Raw genomic sequence first — 12,429 nt, 5'->3', positions numbered from 1 at the left:
TCCCCTTTGAATGATGGGGCTCCAGTCCCTTAAGCTTCCTTCAGAGCTGTTATTTACTGACTCCATCATCATTTCTGTTGCTCTCATCTGAACTCTTCAGCTTTTCTCTCTCTCCTCTAAAATGTGGTGCCCCACATGGCATGCAGCTCTCCAAATGAGGCCTGCTGGTGCCAAGTCAAATACAAAAAGCCAAAGTCCATTCCAAGCTGTACAGGCTCATTGCCAAATACAGCAGAATAATTACCTCCCTTGTTTGTTTGTTTTTAACATGTGATATTACTATTAAGGCAAACCACTGTCATATTGTACTGTTGGCCCTTATTCATTTTATCTATTCTTTCTCTTTATCAGTGGATATAATCATTCCAACTTACTTTAAGAAAAAAGCAACCATCTAACCATTGATTCTATCTGCTCTTGGAATTGATTCTATCTGCTCTAGGTATTATGAGGTTGTGCATATGAGGTTATTTGTCACCAGGCTGATTGTGTGGTGGTGATTTTATTTTATATATTTATAGTTCACCTTGACAGAACCTTCACAATGTGGCTTAAAACACATACAGTCACCCAGAGTGGCTGGGGAAACTCGGCCAGATGGACGGGGTATAAATAATAATAATAATGATGATGATGATAATAATAATACAGAACACCAATTAAAAACAATTAAGTTGAAAACAATTCTTAAAAACCAAATAGCAGGATCTACAATATATCAAACCTGTATTATCTTAAAAAAAGAAAAGAACAACAGCTATCACCATTTGCTTTATTCACAGAAGTGGCTCAGAGCAATGCACAATGCAAAAATAAAGACTAAAATACCAAATAAAAGCATGAATAAAAGAAGAAACGCCAATCCTCATCCATAAAATGTATATAAAAGGGCAGACCCAACTCAACTCTCCTCACTAAAAAGAAGAGCAGAAGGACAGGCCAGAAACATGCCTAAATGCCTTTAAATTCCACTTGAAAGAAAGCAATCCAGATTAGCAGGTTTTTCCAGTCTAATCTATTTGCCCTCATTTATCCCAGAACTGCCTCAAGACACTAGCTCAGGATTTCAGCTGCCTCCCTGAGATTAGTAGATGGAACATAGAGTTGTGTGTCATCCACATACTGGTGACACCTCAGTCCAAACCTCTAGCTGACCTCACTTAGTGGTTCCATGTAGATGCTAAAGCAGTTCAAGATGTTAAACATCTTCCAACTGCTATCTCATTTAGCATACATAATTGAGACCTTAGTTCCAGATTGATATTCCCAGAGCCAATCTCCTGTTAGCCAGTCTCTGATTTGGCTTTCATCACTTGGGAATGTCTAATCACTTTGCCTAATCACTGAGAGTTTAAATCTTAAACTGGAGGAGGGCTTGGAACCAGAGGGCCCTTGCTTTCTGTTTGTTTGCTTCTATGCTGCTTGGAAGACACACACTGAGCTGCAGCTGTTAAGTGCAATGAGGAAGGAAGTTAAACGAATCTGCAGGACAGAGAGAATAATAGAGAATTTGTGGAAGTGAATTGCATGTTATGTAAAAGCACTGTAAATAAAGAACATTTGTTATATTCATAAATTGATGTCTTGCTTATATAGGTTCATCCTCAGCACAGAAACCTTGCATTGGTGGTAAAGCCCTTGTAAGCAATCAACATGCCTAGGATTGAACTCTAAGGCATTTTTAAAACGCCTAAACTATTATGGAAGATTTTTCCTCCCCAGTGCAGACTTCTGGCTCAATTTCCAGAGTCTTGTGTGTGCTGCTACATTGTTTCATTGTCTTCCTTATATCTCTTACAACAAGCAGAGCAAAAGATTTCTCTGAAGATTGATGCCTGCAATTAACTGAATTACTTCAACAGGGTGTAGCTACAACAGATTGAAAAAGGGGCCAGCCACTGTGCCAGTGGCTGGCTGATGATCCTGCTGTGCCAATAGTGGGAGAGAGAGAAAATATTTGCCAGCTCTCAGTGAAGGAGTTCCTGCTGTGACAGCAGATCTCGCTTGTGTGCTTGATTTAATGTCCCCAATTACCATATCTCTGTAATTATGATCCGTGTCTGATGAGGATGGTGGAACCTTTAAGGCCTTGAGCAGAGGATCTCAGAGTCTTATAAGGATATAATGTCTTCCATTGATCTTCCTGCTTTAATGTTTCATCAACTCTGCAACCAATTGATCATTCCTTGAATAAAAACTGTAGCATTACTGTATGCCAACACTTGTGATTCATTTTCACTTAGCTAATCAAAATGTTGTTCCACAAGACCCTGATGATGTTCAAGATGCTTTGTAGGAGGTATTGCCTGAATCCAAACTGGCTGCCTCAGATGGCATATTTCTTGAAGACTTATCAAAATATAAGACATGAGTTATTAATCATACTTTCTTCTCTGAAAAAGGCTCTCAGGTGGTCCACTGAGCTGTCTCACTGCTGTTTTTGCCAGTTAATAAGAAATCTTATTTAATGCTTTTTGTAGGAAAAGATAGCTAACACATAAGGATCTCTATCACATACAAATATACAGTGCTAGTAATCTTTGTGAAATCAAGAAAAGGTTCTGAGCAAATCCCATTGCAACCATTTTACGTTGTTACCCTGATTCAGCAAAAGTTACTCTTAAGCTGACATGAGCTTTAACCAAGGTTCATCCTTGGCTCTACAGCTCATGGTTTGTCTGGAGGAGACAGACCATGAGCTTGGGTTCAGACAACATGTTAAGCTGAACCATAGCTTAGCTCACAGCAGTAGGACTGAAACCAAACCAGCAGCCACAATCTTCTCTCCAGAATCTGCCATGCTTGTCCATATGCACGAAGTCATGGTTTGGCTTACCAGTGCATGCAGACCACCTCTGTGTGCAGAAGTTGATGCAAATACACATCTGGGTCTACATTTGATATTGTTGTAGACTAATGAGGTTGGGACAGGAGAGGGTTGACGGAGCCAAAGGACTATTTGAAGTTTTTGTCAAACCTGCTGACCAGGCTCTGAGAGCTTAAGGTTAGACTATTGCTGTTTGAGACAGGACCATCTTGGATAGACCGTCTTGGAAAGTTCTGAATAAGAAAAAGCAGATCCGAGAAGAGAACAACCTATCCCCCACCCCTAGCCAAGGTTGTTTTAATATAGGTATGGCTCTTTTCACATACACATCACTAGATTAAAACTCATTTAGCTGGAGGATTGTGGTTTTACTTGGAGACTGACAGAGACACAGTCAGTAGAACATGAGGCTCTTCATCTCAGGGTCATGGGTTGATACCTCATGCTGAGGGGAAAAGATACCTCCATTGCCAGAGGTAGACTAGATGACCCTTATGTTCCATGCCAACTTTACACTTCTATGATTCCATGATTCTACTACAGATGAATTTAGAAAATAATTGCCTATCTTGTTCAGCCATATTATTTGCTTATTTATTTAGCAAGTTGTTTAGATCACTTAATCAAAAAATAAATCTAGAATTCGATACTATTACACTGGCTGTAGCAAAATTCCTCTCAGAGGCAGTGAAAATCAGAAATTCGTATGTACAGGCGAAAGCTCCTCTGTTGGCTAGCATGGCCGATTTTACACCTTAATAACTGTTGATATTTATTATTGTTGTATGTATATTTTGGGTCTGTGGACCGCAACAAAGCTGTGTGTGGGTTTACAGAAAATAAACAAAATGTCCATGATACAATATTGTTTAAAACCCACAGACTTTGAAAAATCACTTGAGGTTTCAGTAGATGAGATGACCAGCTGACTTATGATTACATTCCTCTGTTGAATTTCTTGAGAGGTAAACTGTCAAAAGTCTGAATATTGGTGGTTTGATAAAACAAGGACCACATTGTTAAAAAGAATGTAGTCAACCCAGCCATTGCTTTTGGGGGGATAGTCCTTGGTTTAAATAGTTAGGCACAGCAAATAGTATTTAAAACACAAATACATAGTGATTAATAAAAATGAACGACTATAGTGCTTTGCCCTCTCAAGAAGAATGGAGAGCAATGTCAAGCTGCAAGTTTTGAACTCTGAAATTATATTGGTCCAATTTGTCTGAATGGGTCTTGCAGTGCATTGATTTAGCTGAACTTTCCCTTAACTCCAGAGTTCCCCAGAGCTTGTGATTTGTCTTGGAATAACCCCCAATAGTTTATATTTTTAAAACTCTGGTTACGTATTTGTAGGAATTCATTAAGGTCTGTGCCCTCATCTGTCCTTTGCTGGCCACTTGGAAGTACTTCAAAATTATATTGAGGCTTTTGGGACTCCTAACTCCTTGTAATCCGGAATATGTGATTTATTAAAAAAAAGATGCCAACTGCCACATTGAATTATATTTGTTTTCAGAAATATCAGATCAGCAACTAAAATACTTTTAAAACAAACAAAAGAAACCAAGCACTGACCTGAATCAGTTTCACTGATTTCTTTGAAAATGATTCTGTGTCAGGGTTTATATAAGACACTGCAGGTGTTTGTAAAAACATGCTGATTTTGAGGTCTTGCTCTTATGCTTATTTTTACATAGCTAAGTCAACCCATCTGGATATTCGTTTACAGAGGCTTTCTCTGTAATAAACCAGTTTTGTATTGCACAGTTTTAATGGATTTCAGTTGTATTTCTGTATTTTATTGTCTTGTAAATCACTTTAGGACTTCTTTCTGGTACATGATGTGTTATGTAAGTTTAAGATACGAAAACGTAATCATAAACATTTGGTGATCTTCTAACAAATATAAAAATGTAACTCCCTAGTCATTTTCATAACAGAAAAAGAGCCCTGCAGGATAAGATCAAAGACCCATCTAGTCCAGCATCTTGTTCTCACACGGGCCAACCAGATGCAGTGGAAGTAGAACATATCCATCATGACTAGTAGTCACCAATAGACCCATTCTTGATCAAGTTGTCTGTCCCACTTTAGAGCCTTCCATGTTGGTAGCTGTCACTGCATCTTGTCATAGTGAATTCCATAGTTTAAATATCCACTGTACCAAACTGTACAGGGAGGCTATGTTGATGGAAAAGGCACTTCACTTCAGAAGTTACTTCTCCACCTGGGAGGGGCCAGAGGAACCTTGTGACTTCTGGGGGCAGGGAGGTAAATGTACATCCCACAGACCCACTTTGTATCCACATTGACCCTTCATTCAGAAAATGAGCAAAGAGGTCTTGAGTTATGTTAGAACATTTTCAAGGCTAGGCTAGCGTGCCAAGTATTGGAAAAGATGACTTGGGTTGACTTTACTGAATTTAAAAGTGACTGTATGAACTGACTCTAATACTATCCCAGATAATAAATTTTGTACCCACCAAAGGAAGATTGGAAGTGGGTTGCCAGGTCACCATTACTTTGGCCGTGGCAAGGGCACACCAGATGCTGAAAGAAGTCATGTGTTTCTTGAACAATATAAAATAAAATTCTGTGGTTCACTGTAGGGGAAAAAACATTTCGAAACTGCTGATCTAAAGAAACAAAGATTCAGCAGAAAGCTAATGATGACACAGCAGTCAGACCAAATGCTCTTTCAAATTACCTGCCTTTACAGTTTCCCTTTTTTCCCTTTTTCCCTTTTCTTTTTTGGCGAGGATAGGGTTCTGTACCTTCCCAGACCAATACTCCTGACTTCAACCAATTGCTTTTGCTTCAATTATTTCTAAACCACTGATGGGCCTTTCAATTAGTGCTGCTTGCATAATTCCACACAAGGGCTTCCAAAGCTGCCCATTACATGGCAAATATTCTTCCTGATTAAGCAAAGGAAGCACTTGATTGACTTTTGCTATAAATGCTGACATTCTGAGGCCAAAGATAAAACCCATTTACAATCTTGAAAGCATTGGGGCTATCTTTAGGAAAGATTTCAACTTCAAGAGAGGTGTTGGCATTGTCTTGGATTAATGTGCATGTCTTAAAGTCTTTGTATGCCAACAGACTGCGGACCTCTGCTTTCCTGACATGGTTATATGATGTGCCAGATAATGAAATCTTATGTTAAAGTTACAGAAAAGTGCACCCAGTAGATGCCAAAGACTGTGTGTGTTTCAGAATGATCTATAACATGGGGTATTCTGGGAGAAAAGTGTTTTCAACTTCTTTGTGTACCAAGCGGCACAGAATGGGGAAAAAAAGGTTCTCTGCTGGGTTTATTTTAGTATAAGCACGTTAACTAGAATTGAAGTTAATTGACCTTTATATAATGGTTACACAGGACAGTACTTACGCTGTGCACACAGAGAGCAAGTTTATTTGAAAAGCAAATTGCATTAATTGACATTCATTGTGCAGCTTTCTGTTGTTTATTGCTAGCCGCTCATGTGAATAGTTTGTTGACGGTATAGATAGGACAAACATTTGTTTCTGATAAATAGGATTTTCAGTTGAGTAGGTTTTAATTGGATGAGTAGTACCTAGGCTTTTGTTTGAAATTATAAGGTACTGTACAGTGTGAAGCTAATCAATTCATGTAGAATTTTAAATGCTGAACATAACTTTTGAGAACTGCTGGCTTTTAATATCAAAACTCTTTGTCACTTCCAAAACAATAAAGCACTTTTCTTCCCCTGTTCATTTTAATGCTTTGGGTGTTGATGCTATTTGCACAAGCTAAGTTCTCCTGGTTTACACTATAATTATTTCAAAGTTTTTATTTATTTTATTTATTGCATTTATATCCCACCTTTTTTCTCGTAAGGAGCTCAAGGTGGCAAACATGGCTCTCTCCTTCCTTATTTAATCACCACCACAACCCTGTGAAGTAGGTTAGTGACCTTCATGGCCGAGCAGAGATTTGAATCATGTTCTCTCAGTCCTAGTCTGACAATGGCTTTCTACCCACATCCTTTAGGTCTGTTTTCCAATACTGGCTCCACCAAAATATTGCAAGTGGCTGGAATAGACAGTGTACAGCAGGGGATGGTGAGTGACCAGGGCATTGGGGTATTGGGGAAAAGTGGATTTTGCTAACCACTAGTTCCAGTGGTGGAGTGTGTTTCCATGCTGCCTGGGGCAGCTGTGTGTGCCCACACATTCGTGTGCACGCATGCCAGGGGCAGGGTGGAGAACAAACGGAGCCCATCGCTCATACTCAGCCCTCGCTGCCACTAGAGCGACACCAGCCCCAAGTGGAATGGCAGTTGTTCCCTTCTCGCGCCACCCTCCCCAGATCTGAGCCTTGCAAGGCCACTTGGGGAGGGCGGTGAGGGGATGCGACAACTGTGCACCCTTCGATCACAGCAGGCGTAGGCAAATTCGGCCGTCCAGATGTTTTGGGACTACAACTCCCATCACCCTTAGCTAAGAGGACCAGTGGTCAAGGATGGTGGGAGTTGTAGTCCTAAAACACCTGGAGGGTCGGGTTTGCCTATGCCTGGATCACAGCCTCTGTTCCTTGCTTGGTGTGCACCTGAAAATATTGTAACTTGTGCAGTCCCATATCTCACATCCTGCTCTAATACAGAATTCACTTTTGGGGGTCTTAGCTTGGAAGTTAGCACCTTGTTAACCAGGTTCTACTTCTTTCAGGTAATACTAACCAGGTATTAATTCTTTATTACGGGTGGCAGTCAACTACATTTTACTCAAATTAGACCCATTGAGCTCAATGGACTTAATGTGGACATGTTCATTAAATTCAGTGGTTCTACTCCGAGTACAAAATTAGTTGCATATCACCCTTTGTTACTGCTTTAATATTTGGAAACTTGCAATCATGTACATGGGGCAATTCACACTAGTTCTTCCAAACGGAGTTTGTTGCAAAGACAACAGTTGTGTGAAAGGTATCTGCATACTTCTACCACAAATTGGTTCCAGGCTTCCAAATATAAGAGAACCACAGAAAAGAACATATTCCATGCCAACATGGAAGCACGTGATAAAGTTTGAACCTGCCAGCTTCTGGCAGGTTCATTAGCGGAGTCCACTAGTGGGCCTCTGGAGTCCAGAATGGATTCCAGAAGTTGCAGTGGGGAGCTGATCTTCTACAGACTGATGAACAATATAGGTTCACTGAACCATTTTTAGATCAGAATACCATATTTTTCACCCAACTTTAGTAGGTTTTGCTTTGCACCTTACAAATTCAATAAATTCCAATTTGTAACTAAAACTACCGGTATATATTTTTAAAATGGGAGTTATATTGTGAAGTGTGAGCTTCTATGTTGATATGTTGTTATAATATGGAATATGTTGTTATATGTTGTCTATGTTGTTATAATACAAAATAAAATGTTCTGAAAAATATTTAGTATAAATAATAGGGGTATAAATGTAAACGTTAACAATTAAATGGACTCAGTGATATTGGTTTATTTTTCAAGGAGAGTACTTTTAAGAAGAGAATGGAAAAAACTTCATTGCAAGATACATGCAGACATGATAGTTCTCTGAGGGATAGACCATGTTATATACTCATTTTTCAACCTGTAATTGACTGTTCACTAATAAATAGAAATTTCTGAATGTCTATGTTTATATTAAGCACATTGAAAAAGGGTTTGAAATAGAGAATTAAGAAAAAGAAAATCACTTGCTTCTAATTACTCTCCTCTCACTTGTTTACAAAGAAAACAACAAAAGGAATAAGTAAACCCTTTATAAAAAGGAGCACATGCATAAAGTATTTGGAAGACACTACCCAGTGAGATTATAGTCTAATTTCTATGTATATTAACATTCCTTTACTTTATGACAATATAAATCGTTTTAAGTGATGATTAGAGTTAACTCTGCATTGCATTGTTGAAATTAGGGCAAGAAAAATTCATATTTAAATATTTGCCTGGCTACATTTTAATCACAGTGGCGTTTTGGTGGTGGTGGTGGTGGAAGTATAATTAGATACAAAGGATAAGATAACTTGCAAAATAGCAATTACATACACTATTTACAATATTTAGATTTTTTTTTGAAATGAACAATCTTGGAACTATAAACCATTATCTAGTTACTCTCACATGATAGAAAAGCAGTTTACTGTATAAATAATGTATAAAAATGCAAGTGTTCAAACATATGCAATTCAACAGACATATTTGTTCTTGCAGTTTTTTAAAAGATGGAAATCAAATGGCTTATCCAGTCTTAACGTTCATTGATAATGCATGGTACTGTCAATTATTGCATGCCCAGACTAACAGATCAGTTCCATGCATTTGCTGAAGTGGCAAATTCATTGTGAGTCACTATGCTGGAAATGCGAACCGTTTTCAGTTTGATTCAGTGATGGTGATTGCCCGCACCATGTCAGGCAGGTTCTCTGTATCCAGGTCTTCTTTGCTGTTATCTGAATTTTCTGGTGAGATGTAGCAACCAGAGTCTCTTGGACAGTCATTTAACTGTGACTTGTTAAAGCTGAGGTCAGGGCTTAAGGTCTGTGGCACTTGCTCTGCTTCTTGGTCTTGTTCATCTGTAAAATTGAAACAATATGCTATAAAAATCCCTTTGAGTAAAAGATTGATAGTTATGTGGCTGCTTTGGTTCGACCTGCAGGAAGGGCACCAGACAACTTACAAGCCAATTTCCATTCATATCACAGAAAACCAGTGTAGGGTAGCAGTTAGAATTGGGGAGGCCTAGATGCAAATCCCAATTCAGCCATGGAGTTCACTGGGTGAGCTGGCTCCTGTCACTATCTTTCAGCATATTGCAAGGACAACATGAGTTGAACTCTGCTCATAACCCTGAACTCTGGGGAAGGAAGGCGGGATTTAAAATGTCAAAAATAAATCATAACCAAAAACGGCATGCTTTCATAGCATCCTAATCCTATAGGAAGAATCATATGTGAAAACCAGTGTTGCACGTGCTTTCCCAAAAGATGAAAAAAATCACTGCTCTAGGAACAGCAGGGGGCATAATCTACTATTGGGGAAAGAGAAACGGGCTGATTTCTTGCACCAAATTTATTTATTCATTTCTATGTCACAGACCTATTCAAAAATGGAGTGTATGAATCTCAAAACCAAAACAACATGACAAATAGAATCAAAGCAAAATAAAAAATGGAAGGAAACAGAAGTGCAGAATGACTCGTCCTACAAGGAAGTTATAAAAAGTAGATAATTTTCACAATAAATAATCAATTTATAAGTTGTTGCCTAAAAAAACACCTCGTTACAGATGGCAACCAGTTTGATTTCAAACTTAAATTTCATTATGGAGAGAGTTCTACAACACCAGTGCCACTACACTAAATTCTCAATTCCTTGTTGAGGGCAGTCGAACACTGCCAAGCCCTGTCAGACGTGCCTCAGTGGCAGAATGCAAAGAACCTGCAGAGGTATAAGGAGTAAGGTGATCTTTTAAGAACACTGGCCACATTTCTTTTGGGGCTTTATATACTAATAGTATAATAGCAATGACTAACCTAGACAGCATCTTAAAAAGCAGAAACACCACCTTGCCGACAAAGGTCCGTATAGTTAAAACTATGGTTTTCCCAGTAGTGATATATGGAAGTGAGAGCTGGATCATAAAGAAGGCTAATTGCTGAAGAATTGATGTTTTTGAATTATGGTGCTGGAGGAGACTTGAGAGTCCCATGGACTGCAAGAAGATCAAACCTCTCCATTCTGAAGGAAATCAGCCCTGAGTGCTCACTGGAAGGACAGATCCTGAAGCTGAGGCTCCAATACTTTGGCCACCTCATGAGAAGACTCCCTGGAAAAGACGCTGATGCTGGGAAAGATGGAGGGCACAAGAAGGGGACGACAGAGGACGAGATGGTTGGACAGTGTTCTCGAAGCTACCAGCATGAGTTTGACCAAACTGCGGGAGGCAGTGGAAGACAGGAGTGCCTGGCGTGCTCTGGTCCATGGGGTCACAAAGAGTCGGACACGACTAAATGACTAAACAACAACAATACTAATAGTAAGACCTTGAAGATAGTTCGGTAGTATACTGGCAGCCAGTGCAACTCCTTCAACACAGGTGTTTATATAGGTGTCCGTAGCCTATGCCTGAGAAAAACAGGGCTGCAGAATTGAAAGCAGGTTGCAGCTACTGAACGAGCCTCATGGGTAGCTCAACAGATAATGCATTGCAATAGTCTGTCCTTAAGTTTACCAATGGTAGAACCACTAGAACCCAAACACCTTACTCCAAAAGATCAGCTTTGGATCAACCTATGAAGCAGCTAAATTAATCCTTTGCCCTATATGGAAGGAGGAAATACCGGCACTGTAGCACCTATGGGCCAGAAAAGCCCATTAGGAAGAGGTGTAAGTGAGCTGCCTCTGCTCCATGCAAACTGTCCTATCAAGGGGTTGTTGGCCAAATGTGGAGGAGACTCCTCCCAGTCCCAGCAGGAGTGCATCAGTTGTCCCTTCAGTCCACTCCTGGGACCCTAACTAAGCTGAGACCTTGCTATAACAAAGGACTACAACTCCAAAGACCAGAAAATTTTAGCATATGCCAATCTTCAATCTTCTAATTTTAAAAGTAGCAAGCTTGCTTCGTGACTCAATGCACAAGTTTTGATTTGAAGCGTTGTGCCACTTAAGGCAGATGCTGGTTTTAATCTGTTAAATATTAGTTAAAGGCCTGGGATAGAATTTTTTTTAAAGGGCTACTATTAAATGTTGCAGAATCAGCGGAACATGCTATCTTATCAGCTACTAGAAGTCATGTAATTTTCCTAAAGCATAGCAGTTTCATAAAAGATAAATGGCTTTCAGTCAGAGTTGTCTAAGATAGGGTTAGCACAGTCTATGATATGCATCATTTTGACATGTATAGTCTGATACTACTTTAGTCTGTAGGATTAGGCTATGGATATTGAAGAAATATAAGGCTGATGCATACACACTGACAAGAGCTATGCTATAAATATTCATTATCTCCATTTTTGCCCTTGTTTTGCCCTTGGAACCTGCCTTTGCAAATGTACAGGTGTCTAGATCACTGCAATGGAAGTTGTGACAATATGGCTTGCTTCATAAAGAAAATGGCAGTTGAAAGGATCTTTGTTTGGAGAATAATTGCTGTATGCATGAGTTTGACATCTCCTGGTGAAGCTCTAGATATGTCCTTCAGTTGAACCGCAGGTCCATTTAGAACTGATCGTCAGATCCAAATAGAGATATGTGCTAGTTCTGCTGGGATACAACCCACACTCTGTAGATGAGTGATTGCATGCTTAGTTTTTTACTCAAGTATAAAGACTCCTAGACACATAATCTAGCATATAAGGGAGATGGATTCTAGCATAGTGATATGCTAGTTTTCTATGTGCAGAAAATCCAGGCATGTAGTCCATGGGCCACCTGCGCTCTTAGAATCCCAAGAGTTGTGCCCTGCAATTATTTCAGTGGTGAGTCACAACAATCATTTTGATTCCTCACTGTGAAAACTGTACAGGTGATGGGTTTAAAATGTAAAGGGCTCTTATTTCCCAAAACACAATTGTTATAAAGACACTGGAT

General features: G+C 39.4%; 1 protein-coding gene across 2 annotated transcripts in view; it reads right to left on the bottom strand.

Annotated features, from left to right (window-relative positions):
• Positions 1-8,294: 8,294 nt before the first annotated feature.
• Positions 8,295-12,429, bottom strand: part of SAMSN1 (SAM domain, SH3 domain and nuclear localization signals 1) — a 75,802-nt gene continuing 71,667 nt past the window's right edge. For both annotated transcript variants that reach the window (XM_083737115.1, XM_083737114.1), the window contains one exon: positions 8,295-9,413. In XM_083737115.1, the coding sequence (XP_083593241.1) occupies positions 9,214-9,413 (200 nt within the window). In that variant the 3' untranslated portion in view covers positions 8,295-9,213. The remainder of the gene's footprint in view (positions 9,414-12,429) is intronic.

Source organism: Podarcis gaigeae (assembly GCF_964106915.1).
Source record: "Podarcis gaigeae genome assembly, chromosome: 4".
Classification (NCBI taxonomy): Eukaryota; Metazoa; Chordata; class Lepidosauria; order Squamata; family Lacertidae; genus Podarcis; species Podarcis gaigeae.
Note: the sequence above shows the minus strand (reverse complement) of the source record. Positions and strands in the feature narration are given on the sequence as shown.